This window comes from Marmota monax, unplaced genomic scaffold (genome assembly GCF_021218885.2).
Source record: "Marmota monax isolate L192 unplaced genomic scaffold, Marmota_monax_Labrador192_F-V1.1 WCK01_AAM20220418_F8-fsc00056, whole genome shotgun sequence".
Taxonomy (NCBI): domain Eukaryota; kingdom Metazoa; phylum Chordata; class Mammalia; order Rodentia; family Sciuridae; genus Marmota; species Marmota monax.
This window is the reverse complement of record NW_026695212.1, coordinates 8,593,986-8,620,722: the sequence shown is the minus strand read 5'-3', so window position 1 is coordinate 8,620,722 and position 26,737 is coordinate 8,593,986. Positions and strand designations below refer to the sequence as shown.

At 32.4% G+C, this 26,737-nt stretch overlaps 1 protein-coding gene across 8 annotated transcripts in view; it reads right to left on the bottom strand.

Annotated features, from left to right (window-relative positions):
* Nucleotides 1-233: 233 nt before the first annotated feature.
* Nucleotides 234-26,737, bottom strand: part of Tbc1d15 (TBC1 domain family member 15) — a 62,731-nt gene continuing 36,227 nt past the window's right edge. Inside the window, exons 7-18 of one of the 8 annotated variants that reach the window (XM_046430700.2) lie at nucleotides 26,185-26,235; nucleotides 25,687-25,884; nucleotides 23,772-23,900; nucleotides 22,717-22,820; nucleotides 21,589-21,683; nucleotides 14,955-15,071; nucleotides 9,515-9,615; nucleotides 6,147-6,246; nucleotides 5,669-5,766; nucleotides 3,433-3,549; nucleotides 2,841-2,927; nucleotides 234-1,527 (exon numbers count right to left, since the gene is read on the bottom strand). In XM_046430700.2, the coding sequence (XP_046286656.1) occupies nucleotides 1,309-1,527; nucleotides 2,841-2,927; nucleotides 3,433-3,549; nucleotides 5,669-5,766; nucleotides 6,147-6,246; nucleotides 9,515-9,615; nucleotides 14,955-15,071; nucleotides 21,589-21,683; nucleotides 22,717-22,820; nucleotides 23,772-23,900; nucleotides 25,687-25,884; nucleotides 26,185-26,235 (1,416 nt within the window). In that variant the 3' untranslated portion in view covers nucleotides 234-1,308. The remainder of the gene's footprint in view (nucleotides 1,528-2,840; nucleotides 2,928-3,432; nucleotides 3,550-5,668; nucleotides 5,767-6,146; nucleotides 6,247-9,514; nucleotides 9,616-14,954; nucleotides 15,072-21,588; nucleotides 21,684-22,716; nucleotides 22,821-23,771; nucleotides 23,901-25,686; nucleotides 25,885-26,184; nucleotides 26,236-26,737) is intronic. The other 7 variants (XM_058574591.1, XM_058574593.1, XM_058574594.1 and 4 more) reach the window with 7 other exon arrangements.

Genomic DNA, 26,737 nt, shown 5'->3' with positions numbered 1-26,737 from the left:
CTTATGAAAAATGCTTTCACTTATAAGGAGTCACATTTCTTTACCACTTCCACAGCTCAAATGACTATTTCAATAACATAAAAATATGAGATGTACTAAAGTCTATCTTGGATTTTTTTTTTAATTATTCTGACGAAAAACTAGCAGACTATTTCTAAATGTAATGTAACTGAAAACACTAATTCAACTTCAAATTTATTTTAATGATATGTACAGGAGTTAACAAATTACAATTAAAACGGAACAGTTATGTTTATTCCACATAACTTAAAATCATGCAATACTGCATGGTAAAAACAACAGCTTCATTCATATACAAAAAAGTATTATTTTGAGACTCATGATAGTATCTTGAAATTTTTGACATAAGCTTTTTGCAAAAAGCATTTTATAAAAATTTAAAGACCTGATTAATCAGTTAATGCATTGTTAGGAAAGATAATAAACATTATTAGTAAAGTGAGGTTACAAGCAATTAATTTTAAAATTATACCAAGTACAGGATTGAATGTACTCTCAGGAAATAAATGTTAAGAAAATAGTTTTGAAAAAGATCTCATATTGAAGCCATGTATTAATTTTGTTGAATCAGGTTATATAAATCAATAGTCAAGTTTATTCAGTTAAAGAAAATATGCCTATCCTTTCTTATACTCATAAATAGTACTTACATTTAGTCTTTATGTACAAGTGAAGAAAAGTTCAATGTAAAAAATATACTGCCAATCCACTTATAATGGTTGAATAGTTTTTTTATCTACACATTAAATTGCATTGATGAAAATGTCCAATTTAAATCACAATCAACCAGCATAAATATTTAAGCTGAGTATTGTTGTAAACAATAGAAAAAAAACAAATTCATTTATTTTTTAAATTTCATCACTGGGTAACAATCTACTTCTCAGCTCAGAATGCTATATAAAGGCTCAACATTTAATCAAATTTGAAACCCACTAAACTTAAAGAGTAAACAAATTGAATGTTTTTCAAAGTGCATAATTTCCAACTCATCTACTTGTAATATTTATCCAATTCCAGTTCATCAGCAAGAAAATAAAATGTACTTGGCTATAAAAATACTAAGGAATGTTTTTGAAAAGGAAAGGCTATTTGGTAGAAGTAACTACAAAAATAATTAGTTTAAAACTTTGTAAAGCTTTAATGCAAGAACATCAGTACACTTTCTTTCCATAAACCTTAAAGCATGATCAATACCAAGATTTTAAATGTCCACCTTTCAAGTACTTAAAAAGGAGTTGCAACCAAGTGTCTTTAAAAAAAAAAAAAAAATAGCAAGACAAATGATCATGCAGGTGTTAATCTGCTGACATTTGGGGGCACTGATATGTGTGTTGGACTGTCATCTCTGGCTCCACTAGCAGCAAGGGTGGGCAAGGTGTTACTATGAAACGTAGATGAAGGATAAGTCATGCCAACATTCTCATCTTCACCAGTATCTGAATCTGGTGTTGTAACTTCACTGTTCTGAAGTCCCAGGATCTCACAAACTGCTTGTGGCAATTCCTGCATATGAAAAAAAAAAAATCAAACACAAAACCACATTTGCTACTAAGGAAAAATAATCATGAAGTAACACTTATATTAAGACTACTCTGAGTCCAGAATCTGAAGATTTGTTCTGACATTGTAAATGTCATATATCTTCACACCTTGATTCTCCATTCCAAACAAAATTCTAGCCATTTATTTTTATTTTATGAGTGATTCCCAAGCAGTTTCCAAATTAGTCACTCTCCACTCCACCTTGATTCTCCATTCCAAACAAAATTCTAGCCATTTATTTTTATTTTATGAGTGATTCCCAAGCAGTTTCCAAATTAGTCACTCTCCACTCCATCCAAGCACAACTACAAATATAGTTTTCTAGTATTTATCTCTTTCTCTTTTTTATAATAATATTTTTTATATAATCTCTCTCAGTAAACAATGGAAGAAATATCTAATCGACATGTTTTGAAACAGAACAGCTATCAAATGTTTGAGCTGAACTAAGTATAAGTACATGTACTGAACACAAATTCTTATAAAAATATAAAAGCCAAGCCAAGCTATATCAAACGAACTGGGGTTGTAGCTCAGTGGAAGAGTACTTGCCTAGCACATGTCAGGCACTGGTTTCAATCCTCAGCACCACAAAAAAATAAATAAAATAAAGGTATTGTGGTCCATTCACAACTAAATATATATATTAAAATATACATTGATTTGGTTTTAATTCAGATAATACATCAAATTTACCTTGTTTTTACAAATAATTAAAGAGCTTGGTTGATACAAATGCAATGACAGACTAGTACTCATTTAATTATTTTTTATTAGAATCTTTTTATTTTGGGGCATTACACATTTAATAATAATTCCTTATTCTGTATTCATTAATTCAATAATGTATCATTGCTTTAATTCTATATCCTCTTTAGCTGTAGTAGAAATATTTTCATTACTTTTTCCACTTGGCCTTATTATTAAATGTTTCCTCTCTGATATAAGTAGCCATTTGTTTTCAATTAAGTGCTATAAATCTATGATACTAAACAAAAAGCTGTTTGGACTGGGGTTATGGCTCAGCCTGGCACGTGCAAGACCCTGGGTTCAATCCTCAGTACCACATATAAATAAATAAAATAAAGGTATTGTGTCCAACTACAACTAAAAAATAAATATTAAAAAAAAAAAGCTGTTCAATTCTCTGTGCCTTCTCTTATCTTGCTAAAACTGTCACTTATTTTACTTCTAAGAAGAAAAATCTTTCTTGATTCCGTCAAAAAGAGAAAAGAATAAAAGCCTTGCAATCATTTGAAACATTGTATGTGTACCTTGCATTTTACCATCTGTAGAGAAATTGCTTCTGCCTTGCACAGTATATCTTCCACATCAATTTTCATGGACAATTCATTGATATGCTAAAAACACCAATAAAATAAATGATAATCAAAACTGAAACCATTACATTTTACTATACAAACAACTTATTACCAGTTATATTGCACTGCAAATAAAACTTAAGAAATAGTCACAGACTACAAATACACAGGAAATCCAATATATCTTTCATCAGATTATTTTAAGGTTTAAAGCTAATAAGCTTATGGAACATTAAATCTAGCAGCTGTCTCAAGTCCGCTATCTCAAAGTTAATAAGCAAAAGCATTATTTTTTCAAAAACAAAACTACATAAAAGAGCATTTGTTGCATGTTCCTTTTCTTCCTCATTGGCCAAGTAAAAATAACTGGTCAATATGTATATGGTGAACCATCATTCTCAGAAAACCAGTCAAAGTTTTACCAATAAAATTTAAGTAATTACTCAAGGGATTCAATAACATTGCAAGAATATGTTCTTCATATCAGGAACACCAAATAGAGGAAAAAGCCAAAACAATAAAATCTAGATTAAAGGAATACTACCTTAAGTATTTCATTGAAGCCATAATGTTTTTCCATTATTTGCTGCTTTTCTGATTCCAAAATAGCACAACAGAGAAGAAGATGGAAATTTTTACATGGCAATTCAGTCCATATTACCTATAAAAAAAATAGAAGAATTATTTAGTAAGTCATATCAATTCTAAAATATTTTTCTCACAAATACAATGTTGAACTTGGAAGCAATGAAATTGTCTAGTTGGAACAGCCTACTATTTTTCTAGCTAGTGAATGAGGAAGTGAAGAAGTCTTACAAAGTAACTAATTAACTACAAAGGAACTAGTATCAAGACTAATGTTGGATGTATTCTAAATTTGGATCTGTGGATAACTACCATATGCAAATCATTGAACTTTACCAATATGATAAGTGTTATTAAGAAACCATAGCTGTGGGGTTAAGTTTATGATATAAGGGTTAGACGAACTTTCAGTATTTTTCTGAACCTTCAGTTTCTTACTTATTTTTAGTTGTAGATAAATAAGTAAATGGTTATTATGTCTATTTATTTATTTTTATGTGGTGCTGAGAATGGAACCCAGTGCCTCACATGTGCTGAATTTTAAAAAAAGATTTAATTATACAGTATATAGGATGAAAAACATACATAGGTAGCTCTACATTCCAAATTTATAAAGCTTTATATTGTATTATATAATTCAGAGTATCCTCCAGCTATGATAAAAACTAAATCAATTATCCAAAATTTTTACCCAAACATAGAATGTTTGATCAGTAGTTAAACTTTTCCCTGAATATAGGTAATGCCCTCAGATTTTAAGACCTTGTTAATGTACCTAATTGCTGTACCTAATAATACCTTTTCTGGAGAGACAAAAAGGCTCATACAAACAACATTATTAGTGCATACCTGAAATATGTTTACTTCTTTCAAAAGAAGTAAATCATTTTCAAACTAATTCCAATTTCCCAAAGTTCAATTACAATAAAATTAACCTCAAAGTTTCGATTAAAAGTTCCAATTTATGGGAGTTCATAACCCACTTGAATCAAAGTGTGAAATATGATATATCAAGAACTATGTAATGTTTTGAACAACAATAAAAAATTTTAAAAAAAAGTTCCAATTTATTTGATAAACACAGATTGAGGAGTTATTCTAGCTTTGCGGTAATAAATATTAATTCATCCGTTAAAGAAATTGAGATTCTAGTTTAACAAAACTGATACACATTTAAACATGATTCTATCAAAGAACCTGGAGTTTTACTTCCAATTTCAGAACAGATCTAACAAGTACAAAGCAATGATCCTTCCATTACACACTGCTTTCTCTAATGGTAACTGGAATCAATTTCCAGTTGTAAAAGTCTTAGAGGACACTGGAGTTCCACTGTAAGTTTATTATTCAAATGGATTATTTCCTTGGGAAAATTTTGGTCATCCCTTCATTTGTATAAAGGCAACAATCAGTCATTATACCAATATTGTATTAAAAAGTAGACTGATTTGTTATTAACAGACAGTTGAGAATTAAAGGGGTTTTTTGTTTCTTTTTTTATCAAGATTTGCCAGAGGTGCAAAATGGAATAAAAGGATGTACTCCAAAACTATGATAATGAATTTCCTCTAGAGTGTCAGGAAGGAAAAGGAACTGGGATGGTGAAAAAGACTAACTAGCTTTGATTTTTTTTTTTTCTTGAAAGATTAAGAGAGAAAGGGTTCACTAGTAGTAAACATAAAAAAATATTTATATATATTAAATTTGGAATGTGGAATGTTAGTTATGTTATTCTTGCCATTTTGCTGTAACTTACATTTCTTTTAAAGAGCAAAACACATGCCAGTCCCCTCCTAACACCACAGATCACAAACTAAGCTTAAGTGCCAACTCAACTGACTGGCTCATCAATTTGAATGCTAAACAAACCTATACCAGAATGTGACAGAGGCTCACATAAATTCGAGTATCCCAAAGAAAGAATATAAATAGCAAATAGTCCAGGGAACTATTCTGGTATACCTCTTGGCCTCAAATCTCATAGTAATTGTGATTTTAAGAAAGAAGTTCCAAAAGACCATATATTAGGTTTGAGGTCATTAATTTTTAAGGACAGACTGCAAACTTACAAGAATTTTGGAAGGTAAGTACCTTAAAAATTTCACTTGGGCTATGACAATCCATTTATACTCTACAGAATAAATTGAATCTTTCCATTATAAATATTACACTTGCATAATAATTTCAGAACTTACCTCCCATAATCGAAGAATATCCAGAAAACTAAATTCCCTTTTAAATCTAATTAAAAGCCATCTGAAGCAAAAATACAAGTATCCAGAGTCCTGCGATTCTATACAGAAGAAACAACACATATATGAATTATTCTTATACTAGTTATGTCAAAACCAAGGGACCTTTCTCAAACTGAAATTTTTCTCTGCATTTTAGGTGACTAGAACCCCTATATTATTTAATTGCCTTCTATCAATTTAAGTAAACAATTCAAATTTAATTCATTTTATGAACAAAATGTTTTAAGATTTATAAAGATAGTTATATTTATAAAGATATTTATAAAGATAGTTTATTATTATACTTTCATTCCTCAGAACTCAAGCAATAGCAATGAGCATTTACATCTTTTAAAGAGTTCTTCACATTTTTTTTTGTATATATCAAAATCGTATTATCCTACAATTTGCCGTGTATAGTCTGATTCACTAAACTTACCTAAGTAACTGCAAAATCCACTGTCCAATAATCGTAGTAAGGTACTCAGCTGAATTAACTGGGTCTTCATGCCTTGCATTTGTTCTTCAAAATTTTGATGCTTCAAAAGGAAACAACTGTTACCACACAATTAATATTTTAAAAACATTTTATACTACATAACCACTATAACTAAAGCATGATGTCTAAGGACAAATGTTCGACTTCTATCATGCAGGTATGTTAAAAAATACACAACTAATTCAAAAGCTAAAGCAATACTACAAAGGGATGGAAGAGAAAAAAATCCTTGGTCTTAAACTAAGGATTATTTTCTCCCCTATTCATTTGATTTAAATAAAAAAGAATTGCAGGAATAGCAGCAGCACACTGACACATTTATTTCTTCACAACATAAAAGGTTTGGTGAAAGGAACATATTTGGGAAATAAACATTTATCAGATTATTTCCATCATTAAGTATTCCTTCAAATTACCACATGAGGGGGATAGTAGAGGATAGGAAAGGTAGCAGAATACAACAGTCACTAATATGCCATTATGTAAAAATGTGAGTGTGTAACCGATGTGATTCTGCAATCTGAATTTGGGGTAAAAATGGGAGTTCATAACCCAATTGAGTCAAATGTATGAAAGATGATATATCATGAGCTTTGTAATGTTTTGAACAACCAATAAAAAAAAATTACCACATGAAATAAAATTAACTTCATTTTAACACATATCTCATTTTTAAAAATTAACTACTTCTTGGGTATGTATACATGCACTGTATGACATTATATGTCAATATATTTGAACATACTAATACTGGTTTCATTTAATTGAAAACTATTATAGTAAGAAGCTAAATATAGTACACTGATGTTAATTTGGGAAGATATATACCTACTATAAGAAGAGGTTTAAAGATTCATGTTTATTCTACAAAAATCTGTTCAATTACCTCAGATTGGGCATTAAGAAAATTTTGGTAAGCTACAAATAAAACAAAAACATGATTCCTTTATCAAGGAACATACTAACTCTAGTGAAAAGAAAATAAACAAGAAAAACACAAAGAAAGCAGACAAGAGCTGTTATGTAATTAGTATCAGTTGTACAGACCTTTATAACAAATGCCTCAGGTTTCTAGAGCACTTGAGAGTAATTAGAACTAAGAAGGTAGGCAAATCAATCAATCAAAAAGATAAGGAAGGCAAATTATATCACCAGATTATTACAATTGATAATTATTCTAAAATAATCCAAAAATATTAATTTTTGGCAAAAGACTAATTTAAAAATTAATTTAACAGTAAAAGATCATTTTAAAACTAATCAATCTTATCAAATACATTATTTGGAAAAGAACTAAGAAAAGTGAGGATTAGTTTTCAAACTACAAACAAGAGACTTGAAATAGACAAAAGTGAAAAATACTAAAAGAAGAAAAAAAAAATAAACAAAAAGGGTAGAAGAAAAAAAGAGTACAACTTTCAAATTTCACATCTGTACCCCAGAAGCTCTGAGTTAAATTCTACATTTCAGAAATATTTTAAATGATTATCGATTCAAAGTACTTTATCCCCTTTGAAACAAGTCATTTCAATATCTGACATAAAAGAGCCAGCATCAAATTTATTAATTTTATTTTGAAAAAATACAGTGACCTATGTATATAGTAAGGTCTTCGGATTTCATATGCCTTTATCTACTCATACCTCTTTCTGCCTTTGTTCTAACAGATTGCTTGAGAAGACTTTTCTATTTTATCTGTTAATATTCTCTCTACTACTCTCCTAGATAAACTGACAATAAATTCTTTTTATTTTTTAAACTAACGTGTCTATATAGACATAGTTGAATTCCAATAATCACAGACTTCTGGGAAAACAACAATTGCTAAGAGTGTCAGACTTACAAATAGTTAAAACACGTGGAGAAAAATCAATCACTGTGACAAAATCCAAAATGTTCACAAAAGGTTAGGATATTACTTGGCATGGCTAAACTTTAGCCCAAAACTGATGAAGGAAGAGTTCAAGTACTTCATCTATTTCATCAATATTCTATAATGACTCATGGCTCTTCTGAAGAACATAAGCATTTACTGATATTAAATCCTGGTTATTCCTATACTACAGGCACATATTTTCTACTTTTTATATTAAAAACAACACCAGTATTTCCAAATCTTTTAAAAGGTTATTAAAGAGGGAAAATACAATGGATTAATTTTTTAAGCTCCATCATAGTTGGCTAAATATAAAAATCAGTCATATAATAAGATTAAATGGAGATGGGAAAGGCAGCGGAGCACAACAGACACTAGTATGGCAATATGTAAATCAATGGATGTGTAACTGATGTGATTCTGCAATCTGTGTATGGGGTGAAGGTGGGAGTTCATAACCCACTTGAATCAAAGTGTGGAATATGATATGTCAAGAAATTTGTAATGTTTTGAACAACCAACAATAAAAAAATTTAAAAAAAAAAGATTAAATAACTAAATTTTTATTGGTTCATAATAGTTATAAACATTAAGATTAATTTTGACATAATTATAAATGCATGGAATATAATTTGCTCCAATTAAGTCCCCAGTACTTACCCTTCCCCTCCCCGCTTTCTTCTACTCTACAGATCTTTCTATTTATTGTTTTTTCAAATTAATATCTTGTAAATATACATAATGGTGAGAATCACTATAGTATATTGGAAAGTTAGGTCAGATTCTTTCCCCTAATTTTCCCTTATTCCACTCCTTCTGCCTCCCTCAATCACCTTCTTCTACTCCCCTGATCTTTCTTTTATTTTGATGGAATTCTCTCCCCATCCTCACCTCCGTCTCCCTCTCTCTCCTTTCCCCTAATCTTACACTAGCTTCTGCGAATCAGAGAAAACATTCAGCCTTTGACTTTCTGAGTCTTAGGATTTCACTTAGCATTATAGTCGATAGTTCCATTCATTTACCAGCGAATGACATGATTTCATTCTTGTTCATGGCTGAGCATTATTGCATTGTGTATGTATACCACGTTTTCTTTATCCATTCATCTGCTGAAGGGCACCTAGGTTGGTTCCATAGTCTGGCTATTGTGAATTGTCCACTATAAACACTGATGTGGCTGCATCCCTACAGTATGCTGATTTTAGATCCTTGGTATATACACTGAGGAGCAGAATAGCTGGGTCAAATGGTGGTTCCATTCCTAATTTTTAGAGGAATCTCCATACTGCTTTCCAGAGTGGTTATGCTAATTTACAGTCCCACCAACAATGTATGCATGTACCTTTTCTCCCATAGTCTTGCCAACATTTTTAGTTACAAAACTAAATTTTTCAAAATGAGTTTCATTTAAGGAAAAAATCCCTGCTCTTACCATTTGGTCCATGTAAGAGGCAAAGCACCAAAAGGCATCCACTTCATTTTCCATCACATACAAAAGAGGAGAAAGTAAGTCACTCATTCCTTGCACATAGCCTAAGAAGAAGAAAATAATATTATCTCTGAAAACCTATGCTTTATGTAACTGTGTGTGAGCGCATGTGCGTGCGTGCGCACGCATGCACTTCACCACCATTTCACTGAAAATTATGTATTGCCTTTGGATGAAAAAACTGGCAGGTATTTCTTTTCATGAAAAAACGAAAATAAACAGGGGGCTGGAGATACAGCTCAGTTGGTAAGGTGCACAAGGCCCTGGGTTCAACCCCGAGAGCGCGCGTGCGAGCACACACAAACACACAACGAGAGAGAGAGAGAGAGAGAGAGAGAGAGAGGGGGGGGGGGGAGGGAGGGAGGGAGGGAGGGAGGGAGGGGGGGGGGGGGGGACGGGGGGATGAAGAAACATTCACGTGAGAAATATAAGTTGTTTTATATTGAGATGTCAAGCACATATGTATCTTGGAGAATGCATTTTAGTGAAGGTATCCCTATAAAGAGTGGATAATAAAAATAATGTGCAACAGCATCATGAGAAAAGGAGATAAAGAAGAAACCAGAGGAAGATTAAATGTAAGAACACTTATTCAAAGGTATATTTAATAAGAACAGTCAGGAAGGCAAGGGGAAAAAATTAAGGAAGAATAATGCTGCAAAAATCCAGGTAAGAATGTTGAAAGGCCACAGTGGTCAACAATGCCCAATTACTACAAATAAGTAAAATAAAATAGAAAAGGATCCAACAGCTTTAGCAAGCAGACCACTGGTAATTCAAAAGGAATCTCTCAATCTCTCTCTCTCTCTCTCTCTCTCACACACACACACACAAAATCTCTCTCACACACACACAAAACAAAAAAAAACTTTTAAAAATATCATATCCACATCCTTCTCTTTTCTTGTTACTCTTTACCCAGACAATACTAGCAAATAGATTAAACCCAATCAATATTTTTGTAGTTAAATTGTCACTCTAACCTTTCTCTTAAAGCTATTATAATTTCTCAACCATGACACTAATTACAATACTTGATTAAAAGAAAAATTGGTAAGATAAGAATTCAGATTCCTCACTTTAAAACAAACAAAAGTGTTGGGTTTGCTTTTCATCTGAATATAGCAAGTTTCTTTTTATTCCATGCTATAAACCCCTTAATTTCCTTCTTTTACAATTCAATTTCAGACACCAATTCTTGAACCAACAAAGGGATATTCAACTTTGGAAGCTTTTGTACATTTGTTAAAATTAAATGGAGATTTCTTGGTTGGTGGCTTGGGACATCTGCAGAAAATATAGTCTTTAATGTGCAGATCCAAAGGTTACATTTTTATTCACCAAAATTTTTCCATACTGAAGCCCATAAGTCTATAATTAAAAGGGGGAGTGGGTAATTTTGCTAGAGATGATACACAATTATGTATCATTGTTTTGGAGGAAAACTTTAAAAATGACCCCAGAAAGCAGGTAAGCCAAAATCTCTTCAGAAAACTCAGATCAAACATGTAATACAAGCCAGGCACAATAGTACATGCCTGTAATCACAGCGGCTCGGGAGGTTGAGGCAGGAGGATCAAGAGTTAAGCAACTCAGCGAAACCCTGCCTAAATAAATAATACACAAAACAGGGCAGGGATGTAGCTCAGTGGTTGAGTGCCCCTGAGTTCAATACCCAGTACCAAAAATAAAAAATAAAAAAAACATGTAACACAAAAAGGCCTTCAGATCTCTTTATGAAAATAGATGAAGCTAAATTTGCTTTGAGTCTATACCCTATCGTCTACTGCTAAGCCTTTCCACACATCCTACTATAAATTCATTGGGTCTACATTGTCCTCTGTGACAAAGTATGCTGTACTCACATGAGCATAAAAAGATATCTAGGTTCCCATGGAAGACATTCAATTATTACAGTAGCAGACAATAGAGTTATCAAGACATTTACAAATCAGAGCTAGAAAAAATGGCATATGACAAGATATCTAAATGTGAGCACTTCTACAAATTTATGAAGACGGTTTCTAAAATAATGCACATTTTAAGAAAAAGAATAAGTTGGAAGGAAGACTAAATTGTTAACATCAGAACTTTCTTACCTGGCACTAACACAGTGAAATCTATTACAAATATAAAGTCTAAATCAATTAAGACAAAATGGAAATCTAATCTGAATTCAACAAAGTGCAAAAGAGTACTATTCTACTGGATCTGATTGCATATGGTCTACGATGGAAAAATTTCAAAGAGTGCTACTCAAAAGATTTACAAAGCACCTTTTCTCTAGGAAAAGAAAAGGGTTTATTAAGTTATAATGAATAAAAATTTCTAAAAAGCTAATTTAATCCTTTAAGTCTTCAGCTTTCATATGAGACCACTACCATATTTCTTCTATAAGTCTTAGCTGAAGCCAATTGTCAAATTAATCTTTGTCTTCTGATAGCCTTAAATATATTTTATTTTATACATAATGTTCTTTAGGGTATGCCATGAATTATGGGGATGGCATTAATGTACAAATTCCTTTTAATTAAAGAAAGATTAAAGGTGTTTAAATTAGCATTCAGTGGCACTCAGATTCTGCACTACTGCTGACTGATGCACATCAGTACTACTATAATTTCTAAAGTAGTTCCCTAAAATTATTTTCAAAGCAAATTTGTTTCAGTTGAGAGGTGTGAGAAATGAACTCTTTATCATCCTATTGTACACTTCTCGTGCTGAAAAGAAAATTTAATCTACATACAGGTCAATTTCCAGGTAATTGAAGCTTATCCCTTGGAATATTAAATACAAAATATATATATTGAGAACTAAAAATCATCTTTTGAAAGAATTTTAGACACTCTCCTGCCTTCTTATACGTAATATTTTGAATGTAATTTAACCTTTTCTCAACTATGCAGGATCATGATTATCAACATAATTGTAAAAAAGATATCTCCCACAGATACTTCCTGAAATACAGTATCTATACCAAATTAAAAATTACTCTTAAGTTCTGCTTTTAATCATGTGGTCAACTTTCTCATTATTGAGAATGAATTTAATGCAAATACAATACATGTCATCTATAGGCTAAGGTGCCAAATATCTCAATATTATGGAATCACCTATGAGACAGGGTAAATTTATAGCACAGGTTGCTCTACTGCAAATAAAGGGCAAGAGACATTGGTCCATAGCTGTTATAAGAACTATCTTCACTTTTCTTAAGTCTAGAATTATCAGTAGGAATCTTGACTGTGTTTCAGATAACTGAAATGCCTGAATAGAAAGAATGTGGAGTTAGTATAGACAAATGGGAGAGGCAAGTTTACACATTTCTCAGAATATATTCCCATCAAGATACAGGACTATGTGCAAATTCCTTTCTCAAAATTACCACCTGAGAGAATGGAGCAATGACTACTATTGCCAAAAACAATACTCTGATGTTCTACAGTGGTAAGAGAAATTAAAACAGCAAGGGACTGGGGTACTGAAGATGGAGGGATTAAGAATGCCAGCCTGCAATAAAGTTCTGGGGCTCTACTCCAAGCCAATTATTTACTACCTGTGTGAACTCAAGTCACTGTCTCTATTAGTATAACCTTACTCATAAAGTGGGAATTACTTCCCTACTTCTTCAAAAGACTACTATTAAAATTAAAGTAAAACTCACTCTGTAACATGAAAAGCACTCTACCAATATGCTTTAAATGATCCACTCTGAAGCTCACTAACGATACGACAGACAGGACTGGCTGCATTTTAGCTTTTAAAGAAAACCTTGTGATTTTCAATTTATTCTCACCAAATAGGCTGTTACCTCAATACCCACAAACAAACTTACATCTTCCCTCAATTCATAAAGACAAGAAAATATAAATACAGGGGCTGGGGATGTGGCTCAAGCGGTAGTGCGCTTGCCTGGTATGCGTGCGGCCCGGGTTCGATCCTCAGCACCACATACAAACAAAGATGTTGTGTCTGCCGAAAACTAAAAAATAAATATTAAAAATTCTCTCTCTCTCTCTCTCTCTCTTAAGAAAAAAAGAAAATATAAATACATACAAATAGTGAAGGAAATGTATCCATAATTCAAGGTTTATTTGGGTTCAATGTGCAAAGTATCCAAACATCTTCTCCAGATATTTAAAGCTCTACAAAAGTAATCTGGAAAACACCTATTTCTATTATTGTCTAACTGGAAACAATTCACATGGTAGGTAACTAAGAACTCGCTCATCTTACTTATTTAAAGGCTGATGTTTGGGGATTTGTTGGTCCTTTTAAAGAAACTGCTCAAATTCTCTTGTCCCTTAAAATACTAGTTCCTTAAGTTTTCCACCCCTTAGCATCCTTTCTCTATACAATTTTCCATTTTCACCTCCAGCACAGTGCTAACAACTCATATTTGGTATGAACATTTACCAAGAAAAGTAAATTTCAAATGCCCTTCAAAATAATCTGAACTACCTATGCAAGACATCAAACCATACCAGAAATAAAATGTACATTGATTCCCAAGTTTTCTCAGTTCATGGCATTTTTACTCTCCCAGTAATTTTTTAGAAGGTACTTCTAGACTCAAAGAAATAACAGCTCCAATTATTACATAATTATGTCCAAACATAAGTACAGATTAAGCATCCCTAATCCAAAACATGAAATCTGAAATGCTCCGACTAGAACTTTCTGAGTGCTTATATGAAATGTTGAAGCATTTCAGACTTCAGATTTTCAAATTAGGAATGCTCAACTAGAGCCAGGTGGGATGGCGCATGCCTGTAAGCCCACTGGCTGGGGAGTCTGACACAGGAGGATCCTGAGTTCAAAGCCAACCTCAGCAATGACAAGGTTCATATATTTATGAACTCTAATAAAACACTTCTGTTCTGGTCCAAAGCATTCAGATAAAGAATAATCAGCCTGTGTTTAAGCCCTAAAAACTGAGCATCTGTTGGGTACTACACTGCATCTCAAACCTTGAAATTCAACTAAATACCACTATTCTCATTTACTTTCAACCAGTAATTGATTGAAGGCCAAAAAAACCCAGTTCTGCAAATATATAACTTCATCAAAGGAATATAGTTACATAATGTTAAATTAACTATTTCAGCTAGTACTTAGTACAGTGTTCTATATATGTCACTATAATTCTCTCAAAAATTTAAAAGATTCCACAGTGCCCTTGTAAGTTTATCGCAGCAAATTTGGGGCTCCTGGCTTGAGAACCATACTTATTTATGCCTTATAAATTTCTAGTCCCCTGAGGAGAAATCCTTATGAATCTAGTCCACAGAACTATTACCTATTTTTAACTGGTTAATAAACTTAAGTTCTAAAATAAAAATACACAAGTCTTTTTAAATTAGGACTTCAGAGAAGAACTTACCTAAATCAAAATCGTACATACAGTAGGTCATCAGAATGTCATGAAGCAAAATCAACCCTGGATTATCTTGACCTTCATAAAATTTGTTTGTTCGATCTGTTCTGTTAACATCTTTTTCTAAAGAGGGAAATTATTACATATTTGAAAACCTCTCAGAAAACAGATTCTTATAAAGCTTATATCTTTATAAGTACAGAATTACTTGCTATTAATTTCACTTCTTGCCAAGTTTTACATAAAAAAAAGAAAAATTCATCAAATTATATTTCAAATATGGAGTAAAGTGACATTTTGGAATATTGTTCAAAAAAAGTTCACTTCTTCACAAATTTTTAAGTATTCTTCAGTTTTAATCTAAACATAGAAACATTTTATTTGCACAGTCAAAAATATTTTCAATGAATTAAAAGCAACACTAATAATTCACATTAGTTAGCAATAAAAATGCCCATCATTAATGCATGTGATAGGTAGTAGTACTTGAAAAAAATAATTTTTAAAAAGTTAGTAGCCAATCAAGTGTAATCAGAAATTTATTTCATTCATGATTACTCCTTCATTATAAGAAGCATTATCAACTTTCTTGTTATGTTTCAAATTTATCTTTAGGAAAAACTGCTTCCATATTTTCATATACATACCATTCAGTTTAAATATTATAAGCAATTTTATAATTTTTAAAAAATTAAAATCCATACTTTGATGATGGAAATGAATTTCACATCATTAAAAACAGAAATGGAAATATCACCTTGAGCACATCCAAAAGTATCAACAATTCAATTCTCCAATACTAATGCCTACTAAGTGCATTTTGTGAGACTACAACAAAAAAGGCATTCTCCAACTTGAATTTCTCAGAAAATCAGGAAGAAACAACAAACTCAAAATGATTTATTCCAAAATCAAGTCTGTTGTAAAGCTTTAATTATCCTCCCCCTATTAAACTAAATAATTTGAAAAACTTTCAAAACTCTTTACACAGAAATAGGATGGTATTTCACAATGAAGTAGAATCTAATAATAGATAGCATAAGTTTAGATTATACAAATATATTTTTTTTAAATTATTAGAACAATATTCCATCTTTCTGTTAAAATACATTTGTTTTTTTAAAATACAAGCAGGTATCTATAGGATTATATATATACTTCTCAAACAAATAAGCAAAAAAGCTATACCAAAAAATTCATGCTATGAATATAAAATTTCAATTTAAAATGTCAAAATATTTCATTCTCATTTCACCACAAATAATTTTCTACTAATTAAAGCACAATTTACGATGACAAAATGCCAACACAGACTATCAGCCTTAGTGTATTTTAAACACAGTAAAAAGTTGTTCAGATCCTCATGAACTATCAGTATTTCTTTCTTCCTATGTAGATACGTAGTAATGACAAGCCAGGCAGAAATTGTAAAAGGGATCAAAAAATGATATATAAAAATGGTAATTTATAAGGTATCTGTAGAAGCAAAATGAGCACTTAAGTCAAGCCCTAGTGAAATCTAATTCTCCATGGAACTTGGTATACCTAAAAAAAAAAAAAAGTTTAAGAAAAACACAATCATGCTGGTTGACCCCACTTGGCATCACCAACCTCAAGTGAGCCTATAATGTTGTCTGGCAATCATGCACTATTTCCCTTGTCCATTCATTCTCCCAATTCATTTAACTACTTTACACCTCTTGTCAAGCCTCCACCTTCTCCCACATTTTACTCTCACATCTTGCCTCCGACCTCTGGGAAAATGTAAGCTACTCAAGGAGAACTTCCCAGATACCCACGATTCTAACCACAAAACTGCACATGAGTTTATACAGTCTCTGTTCTCTCCTATCACTATAATGAGTTTTGATGATTATGGCTAGGACCAGCCCCTCTTTTCTGTAGGAAATCCATTACCACTGGCTACCCAAGGACTGTAGCAATTCTTATGTAGTTCCTCTACTAATTTTATTTCCTCCTCCTCCTCCAGTTTCGTCAGTTCTTCTTCTCTACTGAACTATTCCCATAACATTCAACCATATGCCATTATTTCTTTTATCATCAAAAAACCTCTCTTATACTTCTCCCTCTTAACTACAGTCCATTTTCTCTCCTTGTTTAGAGCAAAACTTCAATGAGCTGTACTTATTGTCTCCAAGTCCTCTCCTTCTGGATTACCTCTAGGTTGTCACATCCACCAACCCACGAAAATTTTCCTTTAATCAAAATCTCCAATAACCTCAATATTTTTTGTAATGGTGAATCCAAATCTTCATCTTATATGACATCCTAGTCATACTTTCTTGAAATACAGTCTTTATTTTATTTGTCTTTTAAGATATCAAGATTTTGTTTTCTTTTCCTCTGGCTTTTTCTCAGTTTCCTTTGCTCCTAATTTTTCCTCGGTTTATACCTCTTCTTTTCTAAATATACTACTCCCTTGGGAATTTTATCTAGTTTTCCAATTCATAGTTTCATGAAGTCTCATACCATATATATATTAATGACCCCTAAATTTATCTCTAGCCCTTTTCTCTCTTCTGACTTCCTCCTAGTTAGATGTGGACATACAAGAAGCATCTCAAAATTAGTGTCCAAAACTGAATTCCAAACATTCTCTTCCAAACTTTCTTCTCTCACAGCTTTTCCCATTTTAGTAAAACAGCACTTCCATTTCTCCAAATGTTCCCCTAAAAACTTTAGAATCATCCTTTAATCTTTGTCTTCCTGTCTGACACTGATATATTAGTTAAACCTTCAAAATACATTTAGAAACAAATATTCAGTTTTCCCACCCAACTCATTCTACTTCCCAGCCCAACCTTACTCCATTCTAGCCACACTGGTCTCCTTGTTCGAACATGCAGAGGTCAGGAGCCCAGAATGCCTTTTACCCAGATAGTTGCATAGCATATACCCACTTCTTCAAGCCTCTAGTCAAACCTTTCCCCCTTAACTGCTAGCCCCCCAGACCAAGCAAACATCATCTCTCACCTGGACTATAGCAATAGCCTCAAATGATCTTTCTCCTTCCACCTTTGCCACTCTACACTTAATCTCCAGACAGTTAAATCATTGTCACTATTCTGCTCAAAACCCTTAATTGGGGGCTGGGAATATAGCTCAGTTGGTAGAGTGCTTGCCTTGCATGCACAAGGCCCTGGGTTCAATCCTCAGCACCACCAAAAAAACAAACAAACAAAAAAAAAAAAAAACCACCTTAATTGGCTTCTTATCTCACCCAGAATAAAAGCTGAAGTCTTTACAATAGCAATGCTCTACATAGATCTATATCTAATCCTCTACCATTACTCTCTGATTTCATCAGTTTCTATATTCCATCCCAACTCATCCCAGTCACACTTGTCTCCATTCTATACCCTCAAACATGTAAAAACATTCTGGGATGGAAACAAGTCTAAGACAAGTTGATCCTTTCTGCTTAGGATACCTTTTACCTATATACCAATCTGCATCACTTACCTCTCCCCTTTTACAAGTTTCTACTCAATATTCAATATCAGTATCTCAATAAAAGCATTCTATAATTGCCCACGCTGCAACTGCAACATCACACACAAGCTACCTAACCTCTTCCTTGCCTTATTTTTCTATTCAGCACTTACCACTAACATACCACGTTACTTACTGATCTTGTTTACTGTCTGTTCCCCACAGGAATGGAAGCTCCTTGAGGGCAAGAATTTTGCCTGTTTTGTTCACTGATGAATCCCCAATGCCTAGAGGAGAGCCTAGTACATAACAGGCACTAAGTAAATTTAATTGAATGAATGAATGTAGGAATGCTTAAAATAATCAATGTGATTTTAAAAAATGCCCTGGTGATTCTGATGTGCAGTCAAAGTTAGAAAACAGTGAAATAAAGACAAGGGTCCCTGGGCTCTCTAATTGTCTCTCTTAATCCTAGGTAATATATTTCATGGATATTAATAATACCCAAATTTATATCTCCTATCAGACCACTTCAGACTATGTGATTAGCTCTTAACATTTCATATGTATGTTTTAACTTAAGGGGTGAAATACTTTTATTAGGTGAAAACACCTAATTAAATTTCCCCATACTTCATATCTTAAATTCCACCCCATATTTAATAAAAAATCTTATCAATTATATCACCAAAATAGGACATGAATCCTTCTATTTCTATATATCTCTGCTACCACCATCTCTTGCATAGATACCTGCCTTCTAGTAACTGCAGTGCCTATTCCTACCCTTACCTTTATACAACCCATTTCCTCAGAGCAGTAAAAAATGATTTTAAAATATAAATAAGATACCCTAACTTAAAATGCTGCAATAGTTTATCATATTTGAACATGCCAGTTTCTCATCATAATTCACATGGTCTACAGGCTACTGTACAGTTTTGCTTTTAATATATTTTCTTTAGTTGTAGTTGGACACGATTCCTTCATTTTATTAATTATTTTTTTATGTGGTGCTGAGGATCGAACCCAGCGTCTCGCACATACTAGGCAAGCATTCTATCGCTGCGCTATGATGCCAGCCCCAGTTTTGCTCTTAATAAGATTAATTAAAACCTCCCAAAAAGCTTTTGGCAAACTGTTATGGTTTAAATATGCAATATCCTCCAAGAGCTCATTTGTTAGAAAATGTAAAATTTTTCAGGTGAAATGACTGGATTATGAACCTTGACCTAATTGGTGGATTAATCTACTGATAACATATTAACCAAGTGGCAAATGTAGGCATGTAGGATGTGGCTAGAAGAAATTGGTCACTAAAGATGTGGCTTTGGGGTTTATGTCTTGTCCCCAATGAGTTGAACATGCCTCTGCTTCCTTGTTGCCATGTCCAGAGCTGCATCCTTCTGCCACATCCTTCCACCATAATGTTCCTGTTCTGCCTCACCACGGGCCCAGAGCTATGGAGTTGGTCATCTGGGGACTCAGACTTACCAACTGTGAGCCAAATAAACATTTCCTCCCCTAATGGTTCCCGTCAGGTCTTCTGGTCACAGCAATAAAAAAAATAAATGCTCTCAAAAAATGTTTTTTAGAAAAAGTATTACAGAAAAAGAATTTTAAAACTAACCTGTTATATTTATACTAATAGCATAGTATAGTTAAAAGGACATTTAATTAAGAATTAGGTTTGACTATAAGTCTAGAATGTGGAACTACATGAATAGATGGCTTTAAAAAATTCACTAATCTTCTCTGGACTTCAATTTTATTATCTGCTAAAAATAAGAAAACTACTAAAATACATCTCAATTCAAATTATGCTATAGAGATTTAAAATATCTGGATATTTCTACCAGTCTCCTGGAAAGAATGCGAATAGGACACAATAAAAAGTTGAGAAGATGACAGTCAACATCAAAGGTACTTGATATAAAGGGAAGAGAATATGTCATGTAGGGGAAAAAAGATTCAAAATAGTGAATCAGTTAACCTCTAAGATCCCTTCCAGGTTAAATATTTTATGTCCAAGCAAGGGAAAAAAATATCCATTACCATTTTTTCTACTGAAAATGGAAACAGGGAGTTTTATTTGGAAACTTTAGATAACTCCCTTTCTCAGGACCTCCAACCTTTTGCCCTAATAGAGGAGGGATACAGTTTATTCTGTTATAGGTACTAAATCACTGGTATGTTGGGCTTTCCACTATAATTGAGAGAATTTTTCTTGGAAGAGAGGTGGTGGCAACACATCCCTATATACCAATGATGCTATGGTTTTCCAAAGCCAATATAAAAGTTTCAAATCTAAGTTCCACTAATATCCAAAGTCACCCTAAAATTACAGAAAAACCATATGATAATACAGTACGCATTAAAATTGGGCTCAAACTTAACCATGTGACCTTAGACAAATCATTTATGCTTTCGATTCTCCCATTTTCTCATTTGTAAAGTAGATATTATGAACTGAGGCAGACAACAGACTTGTAAGGTACATAACAGAAACTATGTATCCTTCAATAATTGATACCAACCTGGTCTTTATCATAAAAGCAAGAAAACCCAGTAATGAGTATCTAGACACAGGCTAATACTTTTATGATAAAATTCTATCAATCACCTCTTAAGAGAATAGTTATTCCCTATCAAATATTCTATTTTCAAATACAAAAATTTACTACTTAAGTCATTTACCTAATTAAAAAATAAAATGTATACATTCTTAGAGAAGGTCCAGACGGATATAAATCAAAGTTATTGACCATGATTATCTCTGAGAGACAGAAACAAAACTAATTTTTATTTTCTTCTTTTACTCATGTTTAGTTTATAATGTTTAGTTTATAATAAACAAAAAAGTTTAGTTTATAATAAACACAAATCACTTTCATAGTAAAGAAAAACTAAAGTTTTTAAAAATGAAATCAACTCAACAAGCAAATAAAGCTAAACAATCTTTTTTTATTCCCATTTTGAAAATGAAAATTGAATACCTCAGCACTTATAATGACTGAATTCATGTCTATTGGATGAGAAAAATCAAGAGCTTTATAATACAAGTCCCAATGTACTTTGCAATTTTGATTCTTTTTAACCTTGAAACTGAACCATCTTTGCTTCTTTAATTTTATCAAGACTTCAATGTAAACCCCTCTCCTACATTTCCAAAGTTAAGAAAAATTACCGATAAGACTTCTATAATCTCTTAACCTCGAGTTTCTCTTCTCTTGTTCCTCGCTGACAGACTTCCACTGTAGTTTCATCCTGAAGTATTCATCACTATAGAAAACAATTTTATACCAAAAAAAAACTATTTGAAAACTTTTCTTTTAACATTGCTTAATTGGGTTTTTCTATAAATAGTACAGCAAAGCATTTATGATGTTTAGTGGGATGGTAACTCATAAATATGACAGTGAAATTTTGCTTTACGCTATGGTAAATGAATGAAAACAACCAAAAAATAACCTCATACATGTCACAAAGTTTATGTGATAAAGTTAGGCTACATGCTAGAATAACTTTAGGTACACTTTTAAAAACATCCCAATTCTTAAAATTATACATAAAGTTATTCTAGTCATTAAAATTATTTAACCACTAAAGTTTCTGAATAATTTTAAATGTGATTTTTTTTAATGTGATATAAGAGTTCCATTTTCCAACCAGTCTATTGTAGAAATTTGTTAATGTAAAAATATTTCAGAAGTACTGGGATTGGTAGAGATTTTGAAAACGCCCCAAAGGATAGAAGTAGCTTTAAGTCAAAGGATAGACTGACAATGGGGAACAAGAAATATACCTGCAAAATATACTCTTTTCAGTATAAAAAATAACTTAAAACAGTAACATTCTTCTAAAAGAATTATCAGTATGTTATAGAGTATCATGAAAATAATTTAAAGGTAACTAACCTAAATAGTAAACATACTTATCTCATGAGTTTTTTTTTTTTATAATTTCAGAATAAATTATATAACTGAGTCAAAATGAACAAGATACATTTTTAAATGCAGGTCTAAATAAATATCTTTAAAGTACGCAAAAAGCTTGTACACAAGGTTGGAACAAGAGGACCTGAATTTTTCTATCATACTCACCTTTTACATACTCACCGATATACAATGAGGTCCTTCTAACTGTTTCTAGTTAGAAATAATTATAGTGCTCATAATTTTTAAGTTAAAATAAAAAAAAATGAAATTATTTTCCTATTTTTCTAGTCTATTTCAAATTCTCATTTACAAACTCTAAGCTAATTTGTATGGTTAAGTTACAGAAATTTCTTTGATAAACAAAGACCAGTACTTACGTTTTTTGCTTTTGTAATTGAGTCCTTTCATCCTTGGTACTTTCCCAAGGAAAATATCCCAGAAGAAATTTCCATGCTTGCTTTCTCAATGAATGGCTAAGACCCTGAAGAAAGCATGTACATTAAATTAGCAAAAAATAAACAGCAATAGTGTAAGTTCACAAAACTGGCAAGAAAATAAATAAGAAAACTAGTATTTAAGAGGTAGTTTTAGCTGGGCGCAGTGCCACATGCCTTTCATATCAGAACTCAAGAGGCTGAGGCAGGAGAATCATATATCTGAGGCCAGCCTGGGCAACTTGATGAGGCCTTAAGCAACTTAGCAAGACTCTGCCTCACATACAGAATGGATAGCCAGGCATGATAGCACATGCCTATAATCCTAGCAACTTGGGAGGCTGAGGCAGGAAGATCACAAGCTCAAGGCTGGCTTAGCAACTAGCAAAGCTCTAATCAACACAGAGAGAACCTGTCTCAAAATAAAAAATAAAAAGAGCTGGGGACATACTTAATGGTAAAATGCCTCTGGGTTCAATTTCCAGTACTGGGGGGAAAAAAAGGTAGTTTTATACATAAAAATAGTTCAATTCAGTGAATACTATTTTCTTTTTCACTTCAAGAATCTGAAGGTGTAAGAAGCTGCTAGAAAGTTTACAACAATGCAGAGTACATAGTAGACTATATAGTGAACAGTGGGGCTAATGAGTTTTTCTAAGCCCAAAATTACTGGATAAGGCAAATGCTACTGAGGTCATGCCTCCTTCACAAAACCCATAAAACTTCAACTAAGGAAGAATATCTGCCCCTAGGTTTAAGGGGCAGTTATCTCCATACTTGACCCCCAGGGACATAATAAGTACTTTGCTCTGTCCCTCTCAATCCAGAAATCATAAGGTATCATTCAAAGAAATAATTCATTCTTCCCCTTAAAAAAAATCATAAGGTATCATTCAAAGAAATAATTCATTCTTCCCCTTAAAAAAAAAAAAAACTAACAACAAATACCTCAATACTTGCAGTATATAATATAATCAATATTAGAGTTTTTAAATTACCCCTCTAAATATCATCTGCTTCATATTATCTACATTTAAAATTCTTCCTTCAGAATCAATGTTCTTAGACCACTCTTCCAGTGATAGTGGCTCTCTCCTTTGAACAACAGGTCGTTCTCCCAAGTCAATCTAAAATAAGTAATAAGAGTACTTCTTTAACAAGTTAGATTAAATCAAGGTATACAGAAACATTATTTTTCAAACTTGAGTTCTCTTTCCTTATTTTCTAGTGTTTAGTCCATGGATTATAAATTAGCATTAAATACATTTTCCGCCTCTTACTATACAAATAACTGTGTTACAAATTCAGAGATACGAAATCCCTTAGATTAAAAACATTTTTCATTTAAGAAAAAAAATTCTTTGCTATTTTGGGATTCAGTTATGTAAATACAGAACATTCAACATATAAACTCTGTGAGACCTTTCAAATCAAGTAGTATGCTACATTGTTTTAAAAAATTTTTAAAGGAGAAATTTTTGTATTAACCATGTCTTAAAATTAGCTCTTCTTGGGGCTGGAGTTGTAGCTCAGTGGCAGAGCACTTCCCTAGCATTTGTGAAGCACTGGGTTCGATCCTCAGCATCACATATAAATAAATAAAAAATAAAGGTACATCAACAACTAAAAACTATTTTTTAAAAAATTAGCTCTGGGGTTGGGGTGCCTAGCATGTGTGAGGCACTGGGTTCGATTCTCAGCAGCACATATAAACAAATAAATTCATAAAGTGCCATCAATAACTAATAAAAATTTTTTAAAAATTAGCTCTTCTTCCAAACTAAAGTTTGTATTTGTCAAAACTGATTCACAGCCAGGCAACACCTGTAATCCCAGCAGCTCAGGAGGCTGAGACAGGAGGATCACAAGTTCAAAACCAGCCTCAGCAAAAAGCAAGGTGTTAAGCAACTCAGTAAGACCCTGTCTCTACATAAAATACAAAATAGGGCTAGGTATGTGGCTCAGTGGTCAAGTGCCCCTGAATTCAATCCCTGGATGACCCCCTCCAAAAAAAAAAAAAACTGACTCATAACCCATTAGTTCCACTTGACGTTTTCTAGCTCTTTTTTTTAAATTCAATTAACAGATGTTGGTAATTTAAAAATACCAATTCCAAGATAAAACCTTTAATTAAGCATAACTTGGATATTTATAATTTTCTTTCTATAAGTCTAGAATTATAACAAATTAAAAATTCTTGTTAAGCATATATTAAGATGTACTATTAATAGGGCCAAAAAACCATTTGACTTAAAAAATAAAAGACTCACATGAAAAGAAAAACCGGAGTGTGTCTCTGATGCCTCCCAAGAAAACACAAATAAGGAACAGAACCAAGAGGCAATATGCAAAGCTCACCAATCACTTACTCCTATTCACTTAATAAAACAACCTGTTCACAATTATTAAAAGGTAATCAAAATACTGTCATATATAACTAAAAAAAAAAAAGATTTTCTTTTAAATTTAAAAAAAAAAAAAAGGTAATCAAAGAGCTAGACATGGTGGTGCAGGCTTATAATCCCAGCAACTCAGGAGGCAGGGGAGGAGGATTGCAAGTTCAAAGCCAGCTTCAGCAATTTAGCAAGACCTTGAGCAACTTAGGGAGACCCTATTTCAAAATAAAAAGGGCTGGGGATGTAGCTCAGTGGTAAAATCCCCTAACAGGGGAAAAAAAGTAATAAAAGAAAAAAAGAGTAACAACACTAAAGAAGAGAAAGTGTTAAATGGAAAACAATCAAGAATATGGTGGAAGACAAGTGTTAATTGTCAGAAATGTTAGCAAAAAGCTGTAAAAACAAGTTAGGGGAAAGAGGCAGATGTCACTAATATTGAGTTTTCATTTCTACAGCATTCAGTGCACATACTCCCATTAAAATAATAAGACTGTATTAAATGTAAATCTCCACTCACTCTTGTAATGACTTCAAATCCTGGTTCTTCTTGTTGATTTATTTTTAGGCCTGGAATAGCATCACTAAGAAAATCTGCCATTTCTGAAGGTGGTCGTTGGTGTGTAGAGGGATCACTGCCTCTTAAACTATCGAAAATGTAGTTTGTCACTTTGGAAAATCCTACCATAGTTGCTGTGTAAGGATCCTTTTTAATTTTCTATGTAACAGGAAGGAAAATATCGGCATTATTCATTCAAACAAAGAGTAATGATATCCCCCACTACAGGACAAAAAGCAAAGCTTTTTTAAAGAGGAAAAATCAGAACTAAAATAAAGTGTTCTAAGATTATCTTAATTTTTTTCTTCGAAGAAAAATTTAAATTTTCTAAGCCAACCTTTCATTTGGTCAAAATAGCATAATAAACAGCAAGTGAATCTACTGATTAAATTACAGATAAACAAATGATTTGCAGGCTTCATCTAATCTGCATATATCAGAAATATATGCAGTGCTTACTTTCCAGTGGTGAATGACCCACAACAGCTTTCTTCTGTCTAGCAGTCTTGCCTTTACAAAAAAAAAAAAAAATATTCCTTGAAGTGTGTGCTACCACCTAGCACAAAATTTGACAGCTATATTTAGAAGCTCGGTATTTAAATAGTAGCTGACATTTTAACCCAATTATAGTGATAGTAAAAAATCATACCAGTAAGAATAATTGGTTCTAGGACAATGCTGTCCGAGAAAACAGTAGAAAAAGCCTTTTGCTGTTAAGTCCGAGGGTTACTTCTGAAACATATGCTGCTTGTTCATTCAAGTTTAGCAAAATATTTATTAAGTAACTGATTATTTCATAATAAGAAAAGCTGTCCCCTCACTTTTTATTTTAAACAATTTTAGCTTCCTATCCTCCTTCCTAAAAAGCTCCCTCTCATTAATTAATTAATCTCATTAATTTTTATATCTTCAAAACCAAAGAAACATATTTCAGTGCCTGAAATATGTGTTCAAACATCTGTTAAATAAATAAGTGCATAAACGAATAAGTAACCATCTCATTAGTTCACAT